The sequence below is a fragment of the Anopheles arabiensis genome, chromosome 3 (assembly GCF_016920715.1).
Source record: "Anopheles arabiensis isolate DONGOLA chromosome 3, AaraD3, whole genome shotgun sequence".
Taxonomy (NCBI): domain Eukaryota; kingdom Metazoa; phylum Arthropoda; class Insecta; order Diptera; family Culicidae; genus Anopheles; species Anopheles arabiensis.
This window is the reverse complement of record NC_053518.1, coordinates 57636356-57660917: the sequence shown is the minus strand read 5'-3', so window position 1 is coordinate 57660917 and position 24562 is coordinate 57636356. Positions and strand designations below refer to the sequence as shown.

At 42.3% G+C, this 24562-nt stretch overlaps 4 protein-coding genes across 4 annotated transcripts; all 4 read left to right on the top strand.

Annotated features, from left to right (window-relative positions):
- Nucleotides 1-139: 139 nt before the first annotated feature.
- LOC120900804 (probable chitinase 10) lies at nucleotides 140-2259 on the top strand. The gene is made up of 4 exons (XM_040308280.1): nucleotides 140-416; nucleotides 504-574; nucleotides 650-1361; nucleotides 1450-2259. The coding sequence occupies exons 1-4, from the start codon at nucleotides 410-412 to the stop codon at nucleotides 1614-1616; spliced, it is 957 nt and encodes a 318-aa protein (XP_040164214.1). The 5' UTR covers nucleotides 140-409; the 3' UTR covers nucleotides 1617-2259.
- Nucleotides 2260-10225: 7966 nt separating this feature from the next.
- Nucleotides 10226-23245, top strand: LOC120901072. Its single transcript, XM_040308778.1, has 7 exons — nucleotides 10226-10520; nucleotides 10595-11928; nucleotides 13886-14484; nucleotides 17150-17720; nucleotides 18117-18651; nucleotides 22102-22759; nucleotides 22833-23245. The coding sequence occupies exons 1-7, from the start codon at nucleotides 10514-10516 to the stop codon at nucleotides 23143-23145; spliced, it is 4017 nt and encodes a 1338-aa protein (XP_040164712.1). The 5' UTR covers nucleotides 10226-10513; the 3' UTR covers nucleotides 23146-23245.
- LOC120900808 (peritrophin-1-like) lies at nucleotides 12002-12935 on the top strand. Its single transcript, XM_040308284.1, has one exon. The coding sequence runs from the start codon at nucleotides 12143-12145 to the stop codon at nucleotides 12839-12841; it is 699 nt and encodes a 232-aa protein (XP_040164218.1). The 5' UTR covers nucleotides 12002-12142; the 3' UTR covers nucleotides 12842-12935.
- LOC120900805 (chitin-binding domain protein cbd-1-like) lies at nucleotides 16940-18038 on the top strand. The gene has a single exon (XM_040308281.1). The coding sequence runs from the start codon at nucleotides 16962-16964 to the stop codon at nucleotides 17916-17918; it is 957 nt and encodes a 318-aa protein (XP_040164215.1). The 5' UTR covers nucleotides 16940-16961; the 3' UTR covers nucleotides 17919-18038.
- Nucleotides 23246-24562: the final 1317 nt, after the last annotated feature.

The window sequence follows — 24562 nt, the reverse complement described above, 5'->3', positions numbered from 1 at the left end:
AACCCATGATGGGCATGTTGTTATGTCGTACGAGTTGACGACTGTACCACGAGACCGGCTTTTCGATAACACAATCTATTTATATTTATTTCCTTCACTTTGAATACGTGCAACTTACTTTCCCATCAGCTTTCTTTTCTTTTGTGTGGGTTTAATTTCTCGTGCTATGTTCGATTCTGTAACAACAACAAAAAGTCACAGTACTTATGATGGTCATTAAGATATCAAAGAACAACATCTGAAAAAACAAGCGTCCGAAACATGAGTTACGTTTCAAGCAGTATCTTTCAATTGACTGAAGATATAAATATACCCCCCATTAAAAGAGATGATAAAAATTGGACACTGTGTTTAGTTAGACAACAAATTTCACATTCGCCAGTACGCCTGCTTCAGCCATTGACTTAAAATGCAAGGTACACTGGCAATTATTTTAAACAAAACCACCTTAAGACACAACTCCTTAAGCATTTATTTATTTATTTTATTTCTTGTTTTTTTAGTCGTCGTTATAGTCTTTATAGCGTTCATTTTGAGCGCAACGGAAATATCAGCTCGATTTATATCTGATAACGTAAGTGTTGATTGATCATTACATACCTACGACACGATCGTTACATATCTACCAAAAACTCATTCAACTTTCCAGATATGTTTGGCAATGCCAAATGGTCAGAAGCTTCCTATTACTGATGATTGCGGATCATACATAGTATGCGAGTACAATGTGCAAAAAGTTCAGCGCTGCGCATATGGCACCCTTTTCGATCCGATTTCGATGGTATGCAACTGGGCCTCTTTTGTCAAGTGTGGACAAACACCGTCGCTCCCGCCAATTATTCTTGCACCCTCGTCCACTTCTGTTGCAATTCCGACTACGTTCAAGCCACCAGCGGGATTTCCAAGCATACCGACCGCACCGACGCCACTACCCACAACTGTAACAGTGAGAACAACCACTAATAACCCGTATGAGCCTCCGTATATTCCTACAGCTCCTACCGCTTCACCCACACTGCGACCTCCTGTAGTCGTTACTTCCATTCCGACGATACGTCCAACCACTACCACACGTCCAGTGATTACAACCACTCCCCCGTTCAAACCACCTATGAACCCTTATCCATTCTGTACCCCGGAAGAGTTTAGCTTCATCGCACACCCAACAGCATGTGAGAGTTACTATATTTGTGCCTACGGTAAGCTGATTCTGCATAGCTGTGGACATGGTGTTTACTGGAATACAGCCACCAATCAGTGTGACTTTCCGGAAAATACCGACTGCACTAATCTTCCTAATCCGGCCGCTCCGGAAACGTCTACCCCGTCCGCTGAAACAACAACGATATCAAGCACTCCGGGTAAGGTTTATCAAATGGAAAACGATAATCACATGTGGTCGCAGATAGTGCTGCTTGCATGAAGTATGTTTCTTCTTCTTATCTTCAGACTGTTATGGCAGTAACATTTTTTACCCCAACTACAACGACTGTAGCCAGTATTACATCTGCATCGGGCTACAGCCAATATTGATGAGCTGTCCCACCAGCTATTTGTGGAATAGTAAAACATCTCAATGCGATCAGCCTGGTAATGCAGTATGTGCGCAGAAATAACAAATTTGCTCTTATAGGAATGATAATTTTGAATGATGAAAAACGTGAATAAATTTTTTCTTCCGCATCTGATAATGAAATACGATCGGTTATTATCTTTTGGACTTTACATGTTTTACTTTAAACAATATTTAACAATAATGGTATAGATATACGCCCTATTTATTTCTGCCAATCGAGAAAAGGTTTGCACCTTTTGTTCTGCATGCTGTAACAATTTGCGCGGTCATATCGGTTTACGTACGTTAAAAATCACAATTACAAAAAGACTCAAACAAAACCAATATCATTTTTATATTACATTTTTATTTAATCATCTAGCACAAACTGCATTCGAAGTTTAAAACCATTTCCAACCTTTTTTTAGAATAACCTCTGTTGAGGAAACCGAATTCCGTTTAGCATACGTGCGCGCGAGAGAAAGAGAAGGAGAGAGAGGGAACTTAATCGTGTCGCCGTGCGCTGCTCAACGGGAGAGCGCTACGCGCTGACCGAGAGAATTCTTATCAGCTTAACAAGTAGCGTTCTGATCCCCATACCAACAGGTCGCGTTTTGACCTCAGACCCAAAAAGTTGCGTTCTGACCAATCTGTTCTAAAGTGAAATAAACTTGTGAATTAACAACATCTTACAAACATATACAGTGTTCGGACAATTAAAAGTGCATATCACATCTAACCCCAAATCCCCCACACAAAAAGTTTGGTCCTTCGATCCGAATGTGTCACATTTTGTGGTTCTTAGATCCGAATGTGACACTTCTTCTTACTCTTACCGCTGACCGCGAACCGCTTACCTCAGTGCGCTTATCGTTGAACGCGAACCGCTTACCGCTAACGGCACCACGCCGACCGCTTACCCAGAACGCATACTCTTACCGCTTACCTCTGACCTCGTACCGCTTACCGTTTACCACAGATCGCGAACCGCTAACGGCAGAACGCCTATTCATACCGCTTACTTTTGATCGCGTACCGCTTACCCCTGACCGCTTACCTCTTACCGCTTGAAAAAGTATTGCATCAGAAGTGTTGCATCTTACCCATACCAGTGATCGTATCGAACTTATTCATACCGCTAACCCAGAAAGTGACGGAAGTGTTTAATCGAACATATTCATACCGCTAACCCAAAACGTGACGGAAGTGTTTTATGAAACGTATTCATACCACTAACCCAGAAGTGTTGTGACAAACATAATCTAACCCCTGAACAAGAAAGTGTGTGTCTTTCCTAAACGTTAATCAAACCCTGACCGTGTGAAAGCGAACTAAAAGGTGTAAAAAGTGAAGTTTCCAACGAACCCGTAAAAGTGACAAAAAGTGAACGTTTAACAAACATTACAAGTGCTTATCTAACCAGGTACAATGTCGCTAATTCGTTCGCCGGCGGCTGTGCCTGGACCGTCAAGGGAGCAGGAGGCTTTGCCTGGACCGTCAAGGGCGCCAGACGCGAACGGAGCAAACCAGAACGAGGACAGCGTTTCAGATGTGTTCCCTATCCTCGATGACATCGCAAGGGCTGAACGCCAATTGATCCACCTATTTCGGCAGTTAGATCGCATGGAGGCCAACTACAACCAGAGGAAAACGGACGTTGCGGCACTCAAGCTGATTGCGGTAAGATTAAACGAACTTTCTTCCGAAGCAGCAGCCGTGTTTTCTGTGTTATTTGAAGAAACTGATCAAACTAAGTACAAGTTGGCAGAAGAGCGCTATAGCAGTTTCGACGACAGGATTTTTGATCTGAAGGTAAACATACAACAAGGTATGTTGGCTCTTACTCCTAACATTCAAATAACAAAAAGTGATCCCGATCGAGAAAAGCCATGCGTTAAATCAAACCGTGTAAAACTTCCCGAACTAAAATTGCCCAGTTTTGATGGAACCATTCGAGATTGGCCACCTTTTCGTGACGCATTTTGTTCCATGATCGATTCATCTGACCAGTTGTCCGATAGCGACAAACTATCATATTTGCTGACCACCGTAACAAAAGAAGCCAAGCGAACAATAGAAAACATTCCGATCACATCCGCTAACTACGCCGTTGCCTGGAAACTTCTTACCGATCGATACGAAAACAAATATCTTCTTATCAAAGCATATTGCGATGCGCTGTTCGAGATTCCCGCCTCCAAAAAGGAGTGTGCCGAAACGCTCAACAGTATTGTTAACGAATTCGAACGAAATCTGCGCCTGTTGCAAAGCGAGGGAGAAAAAACGGAGCACTGGAGTACCCTTCTCGTTTTTCGTCTTACCTCTCTTCTTGATCCTACCACGCTGCGACAGTGGGAGTTAACGCGCAGCAACAAAACAATACCATTCTACAGCGAGCTGGTCGAATTTCTTCGAAATCATTGTCGTACGTTGCAATCCGTAAACAAGCTATCTGTCTCGCTCAAACCAATTGACACAAATCGATCAAAAGAACATGCCAGAGATTTCGGCCGAAAAGTGCAAACCGTTCACGCAGCAACACTCGACTTGAACAAGTGTGTGTTTTGTTCTCAAACTAAGCATTCGCCATTTCTTTGTCCCGTATTCAGACAAATGCCAGTTTCGAAACGAAAAGAATTGGTAAAAAACAAAGCCTTGTGTTTCAACTGTTTGTCTTCAAATCATCGACTGAACCAATGCAGTTCGAGTTCTTGCCGGGTTTGTGGGTTGAAACATCATACAATGCTGCACGCGGAAAATGTTTCGCAGCCAGCCCCATCTCCTTCTGTTACTGTTCCACGAACACAAGAACCACATACGTCGGTTTCACATTCTGATCGCACACAATTAAACCCTGAACCGTCCACTTCTTATTCTCACGTATCGATGATAACGCAGCCAACCCAAATCATACCGAAACAAGCACAAATATTACTTCAAACAGCGATAGTTTCTGTCTCTAACTCAGTCGGTAAACCCTTACCTGTACGAATATTGCTCGATTCCGGTGCGCAATTGAATATTGTCACTGAACGATTGATACATCGTCTTCGCTTGCAAAAACATCGCGAAATGCATCGCATTGGCGGAATCGGCAAAACTAACCTGGTGTCGCAAAGTTACGCAAATTTAGACATTCAATCACGGCACAAAGATTTCAAGGCAATCGTAAAATGTCATATACTTCCGGAAATAACTCGTGAGCTTCCTAGCAGTCCCATAGACATTTCCTCATGGGAATTGCCATCAAATATCGAACTTGCTGACCCAACCTTTTACCAACCTGGACAAATAGATATGCTTATCGGTATCGATTTGTTTTATGACATCATACAAGAAGGCTTAATTAAACTTCCAAACAGCAAAACCGTATTGCAGAATACTTGCCTTGGCTGGGTGGTTGCTGGACACCCACCAATTGATCATACGCCTTACGCACAAACCTCGAATGCTTTTCATGCTTGTAGCATTGAAGAGCAAGTGGCAAGATTTTGGGAGCTCGAATCATGTCAAAGCAAAAAGGTATGTCGGTAGAAGAAACGACATGCGAAGAACATTTTCTCAAAACATACAAACGCGATTCAAATGGCAGATTTGTTGTTCGCTTACCCATAAAACCGAACGTACTTACCCAGTTGGGAAACTCATACCATACCGCGATGAAGCGACTTGATCAACTGAACAACAAATTTCTTAAACAACCTGAATTGAAGGTAGCATACAGTGCTTTCTTAACAGAATATTTGAACCTTGGTCATATGGAACAAATATTTCAAACCGAAACCGAACCGTCCTATTTCTTACCTCATCATGGTGTACTTCGTCCAGACAGCTTAACAACAAAACTACGTGTAGTTTTTGACGCTTCTTGTCGTTCTGATACAGGTGTATCATTAAACGATTCGTTAATGGTAGGACCGGTAGTGCAGGACGATCTAATCACAATCATTCTGAGATTCCGTATGTCGAAATATGCGTTGGTAGCCGACATAGAAAAAATGTATCGGCAAATATTAGTCCACGAATCAGACCGTCCGTTACAGCGCATAGTTTGGAAATCAGATACAGATAAACCGGTACAAATATTTCAACTGAAAACAGTTACTTATGGTACTTCAGCTGCACCTTATCTAGCGACCCGATGCTTAACCCAACTTGCAAAAGAAAGTGAAAATACACACCCTGTTGCTTCAAAAGTGCTCAACAGAGACTTTTACATGGACGATCTGTTGACAGGAGTAAACGATCTGGAACATGGTAACTTACTCTGCAGTCAACTGATTTCGTTGCTCGATTCAGCTGGCTTTCGTCTACACAAATGGGCGTCTAACGCCACAGAACTTCTCGCAAATATTCCTAAACCGCTTCAAGATGAAAGATCCATCCTACAGCTTGACGAATCATCAAAACCCATAAAAACTCTCGGTTTAAAATGGGATACCACGAGCGACAAATTCATCATCGATGCACCCAAATGGCCTGATCACAACCTTATCACGAAACGTACCGTACTATCAGATACATCACGCTTATTCGACCCATTGGGATTGGTCGGACCTCTAATCTTGCTGGCTAAACTCTTTTTGCAGGATCTGTGGAAGGAACAGATCAGTTGGGACGAACCATTATCTAATGTATTTGAGCAACGATGGTTGTTCATCCGTGACAATCTGGCGCAACTGCATGATCTTACTATTCCTCGATGGGTGACGTCTACATCCAAACCCGTATGCGTAGAGCTTCATGGCTTTTGTGACGCGTCCGAAAAGGCCTATGGAGCATGCGTTTATGTTCGTACAGTAGATCAGTCCGGAACCATATCATCTAACTTACTTGTTTCCAAATCACGTGTGGCACCCATAGGAAACTCAAAGAAGGAGCGAAAGTTAAGTTTGCCCAGATTGGAGTTGTGTGCTGCTCATTTGCTCGCTCAACTTTATCAAAAGGTACGTACATCCTTACAAGCCGATCTTACAACATATTTCTGGTCAGATTCCACCATTGTCTTACACTGGTTGTCGTCGCCATCATCACGCTGGAAGAACTTCATAGCAAACCGTGTATCTGACATTCAACACCTGACTTCTGATAACTGGCACCATGTTCCTGGCGTACAAAATCCCGCAGATTTTATATCTCGTGGAGCGAACCCTGATCAACTGGCATGCTGTCAATCGTGGTGGCATGGCCCTGACTGGTTGACTAAGTCACCAGAATTTTGGCCGATTCAGCAACATTTACCTGATCATCAAACTAGCAGTGAAGTGCTAGAAGAACGAACCGTACTACTTAACCAGACCATCGAAACGAATCCCATATTTTTGTTGTACTCATCTTACCCCAAACTGCAGCAACGTGTTGCATGGATACGTCGTTTCCTGTACAACATCAAACCAGCTAACAACGATAAACGTCTTTACCCGTACCTCACTCTACAAGAACTTCAAGAGACAACCAAATGTCTTGTACGAATGGCTCAAAAGAAGTTTTTGGTGCCGAATTTTTAAGTCTGCAAAAATCTGGCCAAGTTGATTCTAATTCCCGTCTGAAATCGCTTACCCCATACCTGGACGATGATTTACTGCATGTTGGCGGGAGACTTCGTCATGCTGATGTGTCTCCGTCCCGGAAACATCCTCTGATTTTGCCAGCTGGGCATCCTCTTTCAACGTTGATTGCTAACCATTACCATTTTTGTTACCAACATGCCGGAGCAACATTACTAATTTCTCTTCTAAGGGAGAAATTCTGGCCGCTTCGAGCAAGGAACCTGGCTCGCCGAGTAGTTCATTCCTGTGTGAGCTGTTTTCGAAATCGACCAACCCCGCTGGAACAGCTCATGGGAGACCTGCCGCGAGAACGTGTCACACCAACCTTACCCTTCTTACGGACTGGAGTGGACTTATGTGGTCCTATTTTCTACAAATATCCTAATCGAAAAGCTCCACCAGTCAAGGGCTATGTAGCTATCTTCGTTTGTCTGGTCGTAAAAGCAGTACATATAGAGATGGTTGCAGATCTCTCTACCAACGCCTTCCTGGCCGCCCTTCGACGCTTCGTGTCACGACGTGGTCGACCACAGCTGATCGAGTGTGACAACGCGAAAAACTTCATCGGAGCTTCTCGAGAAGTGGCACAATTAGCAAAACAATTTCAAACTCAGCAGTTTCAACAGACCGTTATCAAATCATGTGCCAACGAGAGTATCGAATTTAAATTCATACCGCCGCGTTCCCCCAATTTCGGCGGATTGTGGGAAGCCGCAGTAAAGTCATTTAAGACTCATCTCAAACCCACCATCGGAAACGCCATTCTTACTTACGAAGAATTTACTACCTTGCTAACCCAAATCGAAGCTTGTTTGAATTCTAGGCCGCTTACACCGATGTCTTCTGACCCGAACGATTATGAAGCTCTGACCCCGGCACATTTCCTAATACACCGCTCTATCGTGGGACTTGCGGAACCATCTTACGAGTCGAGACCTATCAACCGACTGGACCGTTACGAGCAGGTTCAAGAGTTTCTGCGCCGCTTGTGGAATCGATGGTCATCGGACTACCTATCGGGCCTTCATCCTAAGACCAAGTGGACTAAACAGCGAGATAACATCACCCTGGGCACTATGGTTTTGGTGAAGGAAGATAATCTTCCCCCGCGTAAATGGTGTTTAGGGCGAGTAACGGACATCGTGAAAGGAGCGGATGGAAACGTCCGAGTAGTTTTTGTTAGAACTAGGGATGGTGAATTCAAAAGGACTATCTCTAAGCTTTGCGTCCTCCCAATCAGACAGACAACTTCAGAGGAGTGTTGAATCTCTTGGTGATTCAACGGGGGGAGGATGTTGAGGAAACCGAATTTCGTTTAGCATACGTGCGCGCGAGAGAAAGAGAAGGAGAGAGAGAGGGAACTTAATCGTGTCGCCGTGCGCTGCTCAACGGGAGAGCGCTACGCGCTGACCGAGAGAATTCTTATCAGCTTAACAAGTAGCGTTCTGATCCCCATACCAACAGGTCGCGTTTTGACCTCAGACCCAAAAAGTTGCGTTCTGACCAATCTGTTCTAAAGTGAAATAAACTTGTGAATTAACAACATCTTACAAACATATACAGTGTTCGGACAATTAAAAGTGCATATCACATCTAACCCCAAATCCCCCACAACCTCCCTAAGAGGTGTAAAGACTGGCTAGACAATAAGTATACGATGTTTCTGATCAAACCACCGAACGAACTGTAACCTTCTGTGTAAATAAACGAAAGAGTTCACATTCAAAAAAAATGCACGTCTTTTATTATGACATTTCATACCGTCCAACTATTAAAAATTAGTTTACGGTAATATGGATTGACAGACTAATCGTTATGGTCAAAATTAAGGTTAAATATCCAGTATGTAATAATAACATTGGTTGTACATGACAATGAAAAGAGCATTTAAAACCAGAAACGAATATTTAAAAAACCCTGATCTGTTGCTTTTTACTAACTTGTTGTCCATCCTTAACTATAAAATCTTTACAGTTTGTTTAATAATAGGAACTACCAATTTTGAGCCTTTCTTAGATGATATACAGATTATAGTTGTTCTTCTAAACGGCTCCGTTATCGGTCAAGGCCTGCCTGTACCAACTGGTAGGGTTGGCGGCTTTCAGTGCCTTTTGGATTACCCCCCATAGCAGGATAGTTAGTCCTACGTATGGCCGTGGGGCCACGGGGCTGAGAAAACGTTCTCAAGCACTCATTTAAGTTTCTCAAGCACTCAAAACTTGTTCTCAGACTCAAGCCCGTGGCCGTCGTCAGTTTTTCTCACTCTGAGAAACTGATATAGACACTCAAGCTTTATTTAGAGCTTTAAATAGAAAAACAGTTTTTAATCGCATATTTTTTTAACGTTTTCAATTATAAACATTGAATACATTTTCCAAAGTGATTTCCGATAAACAAATAGCGCAATTCTCCATATTTCAGTTAGCCGATCGCTGCATCGTCAACTTTCTCAAAGATTCTCAAAGATTCTCAAAACCGATTTTGTTCCGATTCGACAAACGCTGAGAACGAGGTTTTTCTCAAAAGCACTCATGAGTGCTTGAGAAAATGAGCGTTGAGAATCCCCATGGCCCCGCGGCCATAGCCTTCCCGCTTTCACGATCGACCGTATTATTAGATATGTTGATGTCCACTTGTTTTTATGTTTGATAAATAAATATATATTGACCATGTCCGTCACAGTCCCGTTGCACATTTTTCTACACCACTAAACCGGAATCTTTGTTTTGATCTTAAATGCGTTCCACCACAATATAAAGTGAAGAGCACCAGTCATTCCAACCGTCTCACATTTCGTGATCATCTAATAAAACAAGTTATCCAAGAATAGAAAAACAATACTAACACTGCTAGAATTGTTGGTAATTATTGGTAATGTAATTCTGTAATTTAGTTGGAAATTTGAGCTAAACACGCTGTGTCTTTTGCAATAATACTCATCAAGGAAAGACTAAAACAGACAAGTTTCCTATTCTTTCCGAGAAAAAGAACAAACCGTACTAATACCCCTGCCTTAGCGCATGATCGGTGTAGATGAAACAATCCAATCAAATTTTGACGCGCTGCTATAATCATTCATCGTTTCGTAATCCTTCAATAGCGCATTGGACATCAAATTATTACAAGAATGCCGCAGCCTTACCTTGAAAAGGTGCCGGGTGTGCAGATTGTAACGGCATGGTACATTTATAACTTCCTTCCTGAATTATCTTCAAATTGCCGGTTTGACCACATGGAGCATGCACCATAAAGCAAAACAGTTTGTCGGAAGTATCATCAATTCACAATAGCTGATAACAGATAAGTTAATTCAATCTACAGTCAGCAAGTATAAAGACTCTGTACATACTTTTCCTATATAAACGACAAATGGTACTTTGTACAATGAATTAGAACGAAGTGTTAGAAAATGAAAGGTAAGAAATCAACAGAGTCAGCTTTATATGAATTTCCATTTTTAATGAATTTTCATGACATTTCCAACTTCTAGCCTTGGTGAAGACTTTGTTCGTCTGCATACTATTGGTGTGCTCCAGCCACGCATACAATGAAATTTGTAATGGTGTCCCTAATCTCACCTATGTGAGAAGCCCTCAAGCATGCTACCTTTACTATGCGTGCATCGATGGCCAGGCATATGGATACACGTGCCCCGATGATCTTTGGTTCTCGATGGAATTACAACGATGCGTGCCGCAAGAGGAAGCAGACTGTGACATCGAACCTGCACCTGAGCTACCGGAAGCACCGCCAAGACCTCCGTCTCCGGAATGTGAGGATTTGCCGGACTTCACATACCTTCCCAGCAGTACATCTTGTCAGTTCTACTATCAATGTATTGATAATTTCGCGTACAGACTGTCATGCCCTCGTGGCTACTGGTTCAGTGTTGAACTTGGACGGTGTGGTAACAGGTTTGAGGTTGAATGTGATATTGAGGAATCAACACAAACTCCCACCGCTCCTCCAGGACCATCAGAACCCAACCTGTGCTTCGGGCGTCCCAATTTTTCTTATGTGAGAAGTCCGCAATTTTGTCACCTGTTCTACTACTGTCTTAATGGAACTCCGTTCCCCATGATCTGTCGGAATGGATTTTTCTTCGATGAAACCGCTCAGGACTGCATCCCGGAGGAAGAAGTACAATGCGATGATTCGAATGTTCCCGGATCAACCCCTGGTACAACTCCAGGCATTTGCGACGATGTAGAAGACGGTGTGATGATTATACATCCGCAGTTCTGTAATCAATACTATGTTTGTGTCGAAGGTAACGCTTACCCGACACTTTGCCCGGACGGCCAATGGCTGGACGTTGAGAAACAAGCGTGTGGCAAGCCAATAGATGTCTATTGCCCAAATGGCCCACCAACAACACCGACGCCAAGTGTGTGCGTTGACGTTGCGGATGGTGTATACGTACCTAGCCCAGAACGTTGTGAAGCCTATTACGTTTGCGCAGGAGAAATCGGCTACATTCTATATTGTCCTCCCGGGCTGTGGTTCGACCAAACCACTCGTGAGTGCATCTCACCGTCCGACGCCATCTGCAATATTCCTACACCACCGACTCCACCCCCAACGCCAACTATCCCCCCTACCATCCCACCAAGCGGACCACCAGAAGAGGGTAACCAACTATGTAATGAATCGCCGAATGGAACTTATTTACCTAGCCCAGCTGACTGTAGCAGTTTTTACATCTGCTTCAACGGCGGCGCATATCCCAGCAATTGCCTTGGTGGATTGTGGTTCAACCCAATAACGATGCTTTGTGATTTGCCGGAGAATGTGACGTGCAATGTCTCGCTCCCCAGATTAGCTGTCTAACAGTCGGCGTTTAAGAAGTAAATATTTTTGTCTTACGAAAAATTCCAATAAATATTACTCTCAGATTATTGCTGGACATATTGTGGCTATATGGTTGCTTATCTGAGCGCTTCCTTTGATGGTTTATTGTACTTCCGAAGACAAACCGGGTGTATAAAACTGCTGCCCGTTGACAGCGGAGCTATTTAGTGAATGTGAAGTTACTAACATGTGGTGTTCGAAATTGAATGTACTGTCGTTTCTCATCGTACTGCAGAGCTTCGTGATTGCTGAAGATAATCGTTGCCAGGGAGTTCCGGATCTAAGCTACATACCCAGCCCAAACGCTTGCTACTTATACTACAGCTGCATCAATGGCAACGCATACCCACAAATTTGTCCTCCAGACGAATGGTTTTCAATGCAGCAGCAGCAATGTGTACCGAAAGACCAATCGGAATGTGACCTTACCGAGCCACCCGTTTTGCCAGAAGCACCCGCACCAGATCCATCCCCACTATGTGATGATGTATTGAACTTTCGTTACGTGGCTAGCGTTGACTCCTGTCAGTGGTATTACCAGTGCATAGATCGAATAGCATATCGTCTCTCCTGTCCACTATTTTCTTGGTTTGACGAAACGCTTCAACGCTGTGGATCGCTCTACGATGTGGAATGTAACATAGAGGCGTCAACTGTCACTACAGTACCTACTCCACCCACAGTTGATCCTCTTGATATATGCTATGGTCAGCCAGATTTCATACTTATACCTAGTAATACGCTTTGTGAAAGATATTATTCGTGTTATCAAGGTATTGCTTATCCGAATAAATGTCCTTCGGGTCTATGGTTCAATCCGAACACCAATATGTGTGATGATCCGGAAAATGTTGAGTGTCCCGCTAACACAAAAGCTTCTCAATAAATATGATCCTGCAAACTCGAACAAAAAATATTATAAAGCTTCAACAATAGGGCCTTTTATAAATACCTTTTATCATTGAGAAATAAACATGAATTTCTTTAATCACCAAAAATCATTTCTTTAATCACCAAAAATCAAAAATCAACGCATTTAGGCGTTTCTTTGTAACAAAAATTAATACGGTTTTTTATTATCTAACACCACATCAAGATAACAATCAGATTAACCAACACCTCTGTAATTGAAATTCCAGGAATCAATTGAAACACCCTTCTTTGCTATACCTTATAGTCCTATCGATCCTCAATATAAAAATCTTGATAACAACCTAGACGTAGCAACTACTTTTTTTTGTGACGTCACGTTTTCGTTTACCATTACGAAAAACGCTATCCCTCACGTCATACCAGTTGTTTAGTTAACACGCAACTTTTTCTTCTTTTTTCATTTATTTTATTTTTTTTTTCTTTAGCATTTACCCTGGTAACTCGCTGGTAACAGCATGGTCTTTCTTTTCAGACTAAAAAAATTAACTACTTACATCTAATCTACGATTATATCGCTTGTCTGGCCGTAATCTTTTGTGGTTTACACGCCATGTATACGATATGTTTTGTAGGGGTTATATATCATCTAAGGTAATCTTATTCTGATAAACAAACAACATCGGTTCAACTGTTCGACGTTTCGCATGGTTTTTTCTTATATAGGACTGTAAGGGATATTAATTTAAGGTAGACCTCAACTGCCAATACTAAGAGTCAGACAAAAATCACCAAGATGAACAAGTTCTGGGTGGCTATTGTGATTACGGTGGGTTGTTTAGTACACAGCTCATTGCAAAGCTCCTCATCATCGTCGTCGTCATCATCGTCGTCGTCTTCCAGTGAATCTAATGAAAATGGCCGGCCTCCATGGGTGTCAACAGGGCGTCCTCCGTGGGTCTCAACCGGCCGACCCCCCATTAACCGCAATCGATGTGATGAGGTGCCAGAAGGTAGTATCTTCCCTTCGCCGAACTGTGCCAACTTTATCACCTGTCAGGGAGGCAACGAGCTTGAAGTAGCCTGTGTCCCCGAGGGTACTTTATTCGACTATCAGCGTGAAGTGTGTGACCATCCTGAATTCGTGACGTGCTATAGTCAAGAGAACCGCTGCACTGGCCGGGAGAATGGTACTCTAATTCCGGCCGAATCCTGCTCTAACTTCATTATTTGCATGAACGAGTTGGAAAATGAAGAGGTTACCTGCGCACCGGCTGGAACTCTGTTCGATTATCAACGCGAGGTGTGTGACTTTCCCGAAAATGTATTGTGCTGGGAGAGCGACATGTGTGCCGGACGACCAGACGGATCTCTGGCTCCCTCACGGAACTGCAGCAACTTTTTTATCTGCGAGGATGAGTCCATATTCGAAGAGCTCACATGTCAACCCCACGGAACTCACTTTGACTGGGAAAGAGAGGTATGCGACCATCCGGAAAATGTTAAATGCTGGGAATCTGGATCAAACGGCAATAGTACGGATAGGCCACCAACTTCTTCAGTTGCACCGACGCGTCCTCCACTAGATGTCAATGTGCCCAGCGATATATGTCGTGGAGTTACAGTAGGAATGATCGTACATCCCAGCGATTGCACACAGTATGTTATTTGCGTCTTGGGGCAACCGACAATCCAACGATGCCCCGATAATTTCATCTTTATACCTGAGCTCTCCACCTGTGGCTTTGGAGACCCAAATACTTGTGTTGCTAGCAGAACTTGGGTTGAAGTTTATCAGAGAGTAGTTTCGTATGTCCATTAAACATGTTGTCAACGAACCTAAGAACTAATTATTGAGGTGCTGAAATAGTTGATTGAATAACCTGCAAATGCAATTCATTGTTGGATTGTTAACTATGACAAATATATTCAGACTGCTAGCAACGCTTTCAGCATTTTCTTAACAATGAGTGAAATAAATAACAAACAGCATATTTTGTTTTTGTGTTTTTATATTGTTTGAATTGTCTCGTGTATTTAGAATGTTTATAATCTCTATGTATATCTAATACGATGAATTCTTATTATTTCGTGCGTCCTTCTTAATTATGTTGACCTACATATTCTTATATATTGTTGTATCCTATTTGCCTTCAATAAATATAACCAAAAAACTTCAGTGAAATCTCACATAACATGCCCTACGCCTACTTTCCTGGCAGGATCGTATTAATCTTCCTACGTGTGGTATATGGTATATGGTGTCGTCTTCTAGGCCTTGACGCTCTTTCGGCTAGAATACGCAATGCGCAGTGCTCTTTTATCGCTGGCCTACTAAATCATTCTTAGAATTTTTGGCAACATCGTTTTTGCTGCAGTGCATCGAAATCTACGCACCATCTCGATCACTGGTAGATCAAACCCTATGTTCCGCATGTAGGCTGAATGCAACAATGTATCGGTTTCTACCGTGGCCGCAGGGAACTTTGACAAAATGCTTTTTTGCTATGTAATTTTCAAATGTTACTCATTTTAAATAGGCCGTATGGCCCGAAAAATATGAACTTATAATAATAATAATTATTATATTACAATCCTGTATACAAAATATGCGTAAACCCCGTGGCACAGTCGTCTACTTGAACGACACAATAACATGATCGTCATGCGTTCAAGCCCCCCTGTCCCAAGGACTGACTATTCGGCTACGTGGTACTGAATAAAGTCCCGAAAGTCTATATAGGCTGGCATGTCCGCATAGGACGTTTACGCCTAATAGAAGAAGAAGAATAATAATCAGCGTAAACGTGTCCGAGATATATATATACAGGGTGTTCGAGATAAATTAGACAGTTTCTGAGGGAATAGGAAAGGAATTTTTATCAAATTTATGTTAAATATTAAAAAAAAATCTACAAAGTTTAGCTTACCATGTTTGCCGCATTTTTTATTCGAAGTACCCCCCTCCGCGTCGATGGCCGCCTGCACCCGCTTCCGGAACCGCGCGCAAGCCCGGACAACCATGTCTCTGGGGATGGCCGCAAACACGGCCTTTATTCTGGCCACCAGCTCCGCTTTGGTATTGCAGGACGCCCTCTTGGTGTCCCGCTCAACTGTGCCCCACACAAAGTAATCCATAGGATTAAGGACAAGGGAGCTGGGTGGCCAAACGTCGGTGCTGGTGTATCGGTCGAAATTGGCAGTGAGCCATTGGCGTGTTTTAACGGCCGTATGGCATGATGCTGAATCCTGCTGCCAAACGTACGGCCGCCCATTGGCCACCGTAGACAGACCGTAGAGCTAGACATTTTTTACACTTGTTCGCACAACTTTTAGCAATCGAATGACATATCAATCATTTCGATACGCCAACTCAACCCTGAGATATAAACCCAAAGGCAAGGTGTCAAATTTATTTCGAACACCCTGTAAAAGTGATTTAATGTCATTCCATTCTTACAAAATCGGCATAACAAAATCTATAGGATTGATCATTCAGGACTGTCTAAGACTCTTATGCTTTGATTTTCCATAAGGTGAGCTAAATTATGATTTGAGCACCAAAAAGACGTTAAAAAAGGTTTTATGAATATCTGAAAAAATGTTATTTATCGTGATACATAACATCAAAGCCGATGGATCACATAAATCGCAGCAGTCCTACATATTTTCAAGAAATTATTATACAACCATCATAGTAACAAACAAAAAATCTAGTTACAAGACGTTGGGAATGTTTTTCATCACTAAATGAGACATATTTTATTAGAATGAATTACATAACACTGCATGAACATGATGTAACACTGTATGAATTATATTCTGCGAATGAATAACACTATATGTTACATGCATAAATATTTTGGTTATGCCGGTTATTTGAAATTAACCAAACCTGACCGCAATATCTAATCGTTTTCTACAAAGACGTAATCGTTAAAGCAGATACTATCTGACTCCCCTACCCTCCCTCTCGAGGTTCAAACGGGGTTTCACCGATACTTCTCTTGTCGATAACTGATGATGTTTGGGGGAAGAGGCTAATCGTTAATCTACGAATCGCCCTATAAAGCCACCGAACAAGCCGACACTCGGCATCAGTGTGTATAGGGCCTCAAAAAGAAACATTGTACAGCATGACAAAATTGCTTGTATTTGCTGGCTTGTGCTGCCTCTTAGGAGCTGGACTGGCTTCTTTCCAACGTCAAACAAAACTGATTCAGGGCAACTTTGTGCCACGCAATTCGTCAGCAGATAGAGGTCGTTGCGAAGGTCAAACAGATGGAACTCTATTTCCCTCTAGTAATTGCTCGAATTTTGTCAGTTGCGAGGGGGGTAGAGAAGTAGAAACGGGTTGCCTACCGGAAGGTACCATGTACGACTACGAACGCGAGGTGTGTGATCATCCCGAGTTTGTGACCTGCTGGACGGAAGAAAATCGCTGTACTGGTCGAGAAAATGGAACTCTCATCCCTGCCACGAACTGCTCCAACTTCATCATCTGCATGAACGAACTAGAAAACGAGGAAGTTACCTGTGCACCGGCTGGAACACTATTTGATTACCAGCGAGAAGTCTGTGACCATCCAGAAAACGTGCAGTGTTATGAAGGAGGCGCCTGTGCTGGTAGGCCCGATGGCTCTCTTGCGCCTTCCCGGAATTGTAGCAATTTCTTCCGTTGTGAAAATGAAGACATTGCCGAAGAAATCACATGCCAGCCTCAAGGAACATTATTCGACTGGCAGCGGGAAGTGTGCGATCATCCAGAGAACGTGGAATGTGCTGAATCGGGTCCAACAGGAAACAGTACTGATGCGCCTCCGATGCCGACTTCTGAACCTACTCGTCCTCCACTAGACCCAGATGTTCCCACGGATCTCTGCCGTGGTGTTACCGTAGGAATGATAGAGCATCCCACCGATTGTACACGTTACGTCATCTGTGTGTTAGGTCAACCTAATGTCCAACAGTGTCCAGACAATACCATCTTTATTGCGGAACTTGCAACTTGCGGATTCGGCGATACAGAGACCTGCGCCGCTAGCCAAATTTGGATTGACTCCTACCGACGAGCTACTTCATACGTTCGCTAAACAACTTCATCATAATATCTATGTGTTTAAAGGGAATAAAACAATAACAAATTTAATCTGTGCTTTTTGTGAACCTCCTGTATAATACACGATAAACAAAACGTAATTTTTGTTTATTGCTTGCTTGTCACCGCCAGACGAGACCGCAGTCAAGCTAGACCTGATCTGTTGATTTTGTCTGCTTCATTATCTCTACAGTACTGCCATGAAATAGTATTTAAGGTGCCTTTGGTCGACACAATCGTAACATACTCGAATCTCTTCAAGATGAACAAGAAGTTGTGTATTCTACTGGTGCTTACCGTTCTCTGTTCGGCAACATTTGCCGGCAAGAGCAAGGAATCGTCTAAGGAAAAATCAAAAGAAAAATCTAAGGAAAATTCCGGTTCAAAAGAGAGCGCTTCGAATGAGAGTTCTTCAAAGGAGGTAACCAGTACGGAATCACCCGCAACAACAACGGCCTCCTCAAGTGACAGATGTGCTGGACAACCCGATGGAACCATTCTACCATCTTTAACGACCTGTGCTAACTTTGTCACTTGCCAGGGAGAAGTCGAGGCTTCTGAAGCTACCTGTGTACCGAGTGGTACCATCTTTGATTCATCTAGAGGAGTGTGCGATTACGAACCAAATGTGGTATGTACCGTAGAAGGCGAAACTTCTACCACGGTCACTGAACCATCAACGGAAGTACCGACAACTGGTCCCGAACCTACGCAAAACGAACTGAAGGGTATGTGCAAAGGTGTTATCATTGACATGATTGCTCACCCTGGTAACTGCAACAAGTTCATAATTTGTGTACTGGGCAAACCAAATATCCAATCTTGTGGAAAGAATGAAGTATTCTACTCTGATATTAAGCTATGCGCTTTTGGTAATCCCAAAAAATGTTGAACAACATACTAACATTACCTCAGATTCCAATCGGTAAATAAAGCATGCATTGAAATGAAATTTAATTTTAATGTATAATTAAAACGTTTTGCCTAATGTGAAATAAGAGAAAGAATATACATACCTTTTGTTACAAACATTAAGGCCGGGGTCCATTGTCCGTACTCGCCAGTGTAATTTCGATTTTCACTAGCGCATCTAGCGGAGACTGATGGAAGCTTTTTTTGGTCATCGAGGGAATGGTCATGCCGGATCTCAAAATTAAGTAGTTTTTCCATTGTTTTTTGTCATGAAAATGGATGTAATGCGTGCAGCACATGTGATTCTACCTATTACAAAACATTTCTCGTCCGAATGAAGTACAAACCATGAAAAAATTACATATTTTCTAAAGCGGCTACAAATTGTTTGGCAAAATGCTTCGATTTGCCCGGCGGCCATATGCACTAGTGAAAATTGAAATTACACTAGCGAGTACGGACAGTGTTCCCCGGCCTTTACAAATCCACTCTGTCGTTCGCCCGGAATATGCTAATCAATTCAAAAACAAGTATTTTAAGTAACTTTAAAGCAACGAAAATCATGGGCCCGGCTATGTAGACACGAGACCACTGAAAGTATGACCTCTATCGGGATTCACGGAACACCAAACTGGGCTAGCGTATCAATCGTAGAGTTATGTAATATTACTTTTTCGATACGTAGACTAAGCTTCAATTATAAAAGGCTATATATGTTGGGATGTTCTGTTTGTATTTTCTTATAAAATGAAATTTAAACCATCGGATTACCTAAAAGCATAGTTAAATGGCCCTCAACATCGTTATCTGCGAAGCAATGCGGCTCGCGAGCTGAAAAGTTTTTAGAACTCTGCTCTAATGGTTTAAGCGATGAATCCTTTAAGGTAGTAAGAATATCAATCCCAAACAAAAGGCATTCATCTGGTGTAAGGACTTAAGAATACCCTGGTTAGTGTAGTGATTAAAAAAGAGTAAAACAAATCTATTAAAAACTTTATGTTACCTATATACTAAAGACTAGGATTTCTTCTATTTGACGTCACGTTCTACTCGGACATGATGGCCTATACAGGCTTTCGAGACTTATTCAGCACTTCATAACCGTATATTTAGTGCTTGCTTCCTTAAGAACCACTTAAAAACTAAGTAAGACAATCTATAATCCATAGCAGGACAAATTGAAGACTCGATTTGCGCCCAGAATAGCTATAACATTCCATGGTACCAAACCATCCATGATGGATTTAATATTTCAAAAGATAACTCGTCGTTTACACCAAATCTGTACCAATTGCTTACTTGCTTAAGATTAGGTGCTACCTAGACGTCTCATTTTTATCTAAAAATCATAGCTCTATCTATGGCCTAAGGATGATTACAAACTTGACAATATTAAACATCAACTCACACGTGATTACGTTTTCGTCACCTGAGCTAAGATACGACACAACGTTTAATGGCATTCGCTTTAAAATTTGGCCTGCATAACAGCTGCTTTATTTATTGCTCTAGAGGCAACCCACTCAACACATATTATACAACAACGTCTGGCCACGAGTGTTAATAAGCCTTTGTCCCTAAGCTTGCAGATGTCTACCGTTTCCTAGAATTTTCAGACACCTTCAATATTACGTCACTGACGGCCAAATGTATACAGTTTACTCTTTCTCGTCTGGTCTGCTCCAAAAAACGTCATCCAATTCAGTCCAGACAAGCTGATGAAACGTTCGAGTTGATAACAATACAGTAATTGCGCCTTGTACTGTTTTTTGCCATGGTTTCGAGACATGAAAAAATCACTAATCCGACCATAAACAGTTGCTAATAATACGAAGGTGCCGCACCTTTTCCGTACTGGGGGGTAAATTTTTATTTCTCACCAACCCTCCAGACAAGCAGACCTCAAGTTGTTTTGTTTGTCGGTTTTTTTTTGCGATGGCGCTCATTGCTTTTGATTTATAACTGTGCGGAAGCGCATAATCTACGTCTGGCGTTCAGCAGTGCCCTTCTTCTACCCTCATTTGTTTTTGTTCTAGAATTTACTTCAGAGCGCAAATTTAATACATCGTGTAACGTATCGTCTTGTTTTTTTTTGCTTTTGATAACAAAGTATTTCTCTAGCGATAAGCAAGAATAATGTTGACTTTTATCAGTAGCTCTACTATCAAAAAGAGTTTACTTCAAGTACCAAAATTACAAAAAAAAATCAGCTAGTGCAACATATCAATAATTTTTCGATGTTTTTCATATTTTTCACTGCAAGCACTTTTGATTCCATTATATGCCCGTCTAGTCTTTAACTAGGCAGGCTGTTTGTGGCCTAATCCGTAGGAGTTTTAAAATTTAACCTCAACGCAAGATTCCAGCAGGGTGTCTATACTGCCGTAATCCGCCTACTATGATTTTTTAGTTAAGATAGTATTTGATACATTTATTGCTTATGTTTTACCTTCTTCTTATAATTCACGTTATGTCCTACGCAGAGATGCCGGCCTATACAGGCTTTCGAGACTTATTGAGGTACCACGCAGCCGGATAGTCTACCATTGCTACCACCGGGGACGGTGCATTTGAGGCTTGAACCAATGAAGGGCATGTTATTGAGTCGTACGAATTGAAGTCTGTAGTATGGGACTGGTTAGGACTTTGTTCTGTTTGGATTCTTATTTTTCTAAAGACAAAATAAATCAGAATCTATCTTTCTATCTTGGATTTCTGTACATACTACTCTATCTCAAATCATGATTCAATAATTGTGTTACTGAATATTACTTAAGCATTTGTGTATGATGAACAAATTTAGGCACGTTCGAAATACGAAATAACTTATTTTAAAAGTTTTTTTCCCAGCAACATTTAGCCATGACACGACCTCAATTGATAAAAGTGCATTTTTTCTTTATTGCAATGGAAAAATTGAAATCTTTTGTCGTACACTCTATCAAAGAAAACAAACAAGTTTTCTTTGATAGAGTTATCAAACTTCAGGGCAGCGCAAAAAATGCATTTCAAGCGCAGACAACAAACGAAACAGACCCTTTTTCGCATAGTATCGCGATCGTGCATGAAAGATAATTTTCATGCCAGAAACATTTTGATAAGCTTGTTTACCGAGCTTTCCAATTTATGTTACAACTGATCACCTGGACTGATATAGTTCACATCAATTTAGTACCCGGTATTGTGTAGCCGATCGGGAAATAAAAACCTATTCTTTAAAAGTGAATTGTTTCATTGCGTTCACCAACAGTGATCTGGACACTAACCAGCTCGACTGCAAATCAATAGTGTTGGTATTAGAATACGTTTACTAGTTAGTAGGCTGGTCAAATACATCCTGATCATGAATCCTTTAGCCGCGACCTTGTTCGTCGGTATCGTGAGTGTTGCAATGGCATTCGATGAAGAGTGCATTGGCAAACGCAACGGAGCCACCTTTGCCGACGAGTACAGCTGTAGTAAATATCGGGTCTGTCTCGGAGGATATCTTTCTCACGGTGAATGCATGTCCGGACTTTCCTGGGATAATTTTCGGCGGCTGTGTCTACCAGCGGCATTAGTGTCTTGCACGGCCAAACTTACTACAACTGTTCAGACCACACCTTACGTGCCACCAACTGATGATGGAATTATACTGGATGAAAACCACAACAGTCTGCCAGATGATTTTGAGACTGGAGAGTACACATGCCCACTGCAAGGCGTGTTAAGCATACCACATCGACGCAGCTGTTCACAGTATATTCTGTGCTTCGATGGCACTGCCGTACTGCAGCGATGTGCCCCTGGACTTCATTTTAACGCAGCGCAAAGTCAGTGCACTCTGCCCAGCTTGGCTAATTGCGATTTGCAGGAGCATGTGTGCCCTGAGAAGGACGATCCACTAAAGCTTGTGTTTGTAGCAGATCGCTTTGATTGTTCCAAGTGAGTGTCGGAAATGTATAGCATCAACCGTGTTATTAATAATATTCACATCTAATTTCCTTACCCCGTGTAGGTACTACTATTGCTACAACGGAAAGTTCCATCCACACAGTTGTGCCCCAGGACTACACTGGGATCCACTTAACAACTGGTGTACGACAATCGCGGAATCAAAGTGTCAAAACTTCACACCCTACATGGAAGTGAACGAACCGACGTTGGTTCCAAAAAAAGTCAGTTGCATGGACGACCATGCCCGTTGGGTCAAGCATCCAAAAAGCGAACGACATTATTATCTCTGCTACAAGGGCAAGTCGTTGCTAAAACGCTGTGATGATGGTCTCATCTGGGATGAAACAACACACTCGTGCAACTATGAAAACTGATCAACGGATAAACGTTATCTTGCCTTTGGATTGAAGTTTTGCAAACTATCAAATAAAATATTGATACTACTATAAAGGGAATGCAAATGCAAGTATGTAAGTGAAAATCTTGTCTCTACTAATCGTGTTGATTTTTGTGTTTGTGTTTTTGTGTTTTGTTGTTTGCCAAAAATGCGAGTTTCTAAGTTCGATCGTTAGATGGGATAAATATGTTGTTGCAAATGCACATTAATTAATTCTAAAAAATATATATCCTTCGAAAGCAATGTTGATGCTGAGGGATTTTTACATCTGACGTATTACATACTTACTTATCCGGCGCTACAACCGCTTTGCGGTCTTGGCCTGCCTCAGGAGTGTCCGAAACCCCTCGTGGTCTCGCGCCAGGCCTCCTCTGTCCTTGTTGACGGCCTAAGAAGACTTTACGGGCTGGGTCGTCCGTTTTCATGCATACAACATGATCAGCCCACCGGAGCCTGTCGAGCTTGATACGCTGCACGACAGTGAGGTCGCCGTACATCTCGTATAGCTCGTCATTATAGCGGCTCGTCCATTGTCCTTCCACACATAAGAGGCCAAGGATCCTTCTGAGCATCTTCCTCTCGAACCCGACTCAGAGGGTTTCGTAAGATTTGGACAGTGTCTATGTCTCAGAGGTACCGTGAGGTGATGTGAGTACCGGTACTATATAGGTACTATATAGTCCCAGCTTCGTCCGTCGCGACAGGTTCTTTGAGGTGAACTGATTATTCGGGCCGGTTGGACACCAGCATCTTTGCGCTCAACTCAGCTTCCATGCTATTGTCGTTGCTGACCTTTGACCCAAGATAGGTGAATTCTGGGACGACTTCAGAAGTACGTTCACCTATCTGTACGTGACGCCTACGTAGATTATTTATTGGTAGGGTCGCTGATGTTGCCACCATCAGGTTGGTCTTTGTCTCGTTTATCTACAATCCGAGGCTCTCTAACGCCTGCTCGATCCCCACGCAACAATATCCCATATAAATCTTGACAAAATATCCTTAAGTTTATTATTTGACTACGATGGGGAGTGTGTTTTCGAACACATCGACAAGGAAAAACAGAACTCACTTCACCTATCCCTCCCCCCCCCCCCAGCTTCCACCCCTTTTCGGTTTGTGTTTATCATATTGAATCTTTCTTGTTGTTCCTCCCGACTTACTACTTCATTCTCCCTCTTTTTGACAAGTGCCACCCGTGTTGCCATTGCACCGTTATTCCTTGAATTTGTTTTTATTGTTCGAAGTTTCGATGTGGTCAGTCGCGGATCCTAGCGAGAGTCATTTATACTCATTTGGCAGCCGGAGTGTGTTGTATCTGAAAGAAGAGAGGAGAACATATTGATACAAAGTATATTATACTTACCATCGATCTTTAGCCGTCTGTGTTCTTG

Excerpts from the sequence above, each read along its gene's own strand:
- LOC120900804 (XM_040308280.1), top strand. Across the intron at positions 575-649 it reads CTCGATTTATATCTGATAAC|ATATGTTTGGCAATGCCAAA; the intron begins GTAAGTGTTGAT and ends TCAACTTTCCAG. Across the intron at positions 1,362-1,449 it reads AACGATATCAAGCACTCCGG|ACTGTTATGGCAGTAACATT; the intron begins GTAAGGTTTATC and ends TCTTATCTTCAG.
- LOC120901072 (XM_040308778.1), top strand. Across the intron at positions 17,721-18,116 it reads ATCTCTGCCGTGGTGTTACC|TACTGCCATGAAATAGTATT; the intron begins GTAGGAATGATA and ends TTATCTCTACAG. Across the intron at positions 22,760-22,832 it reads GATCGCTTTGATTGTTCCAA|GTACTACTATTGCTACAACG; the intron begins GTGAGTGTCGGA and ends TACCCCGTGTAG.
- LOC120900808 (XM_040308284.1), top strand. The coding sequence starts at position 12,143 with ATGTGGTGTTCGAAATTGAATGTACTGTCGTTTCTCATCGTACTGCAG.
- LOC120900805 (XM_040308281.1), top strand. The coding sequence starts at position 16,962 with ATGACAAAATTGCTTGTATTTGCTGGCTTGTGCTGCCTCTTAGGAGCT.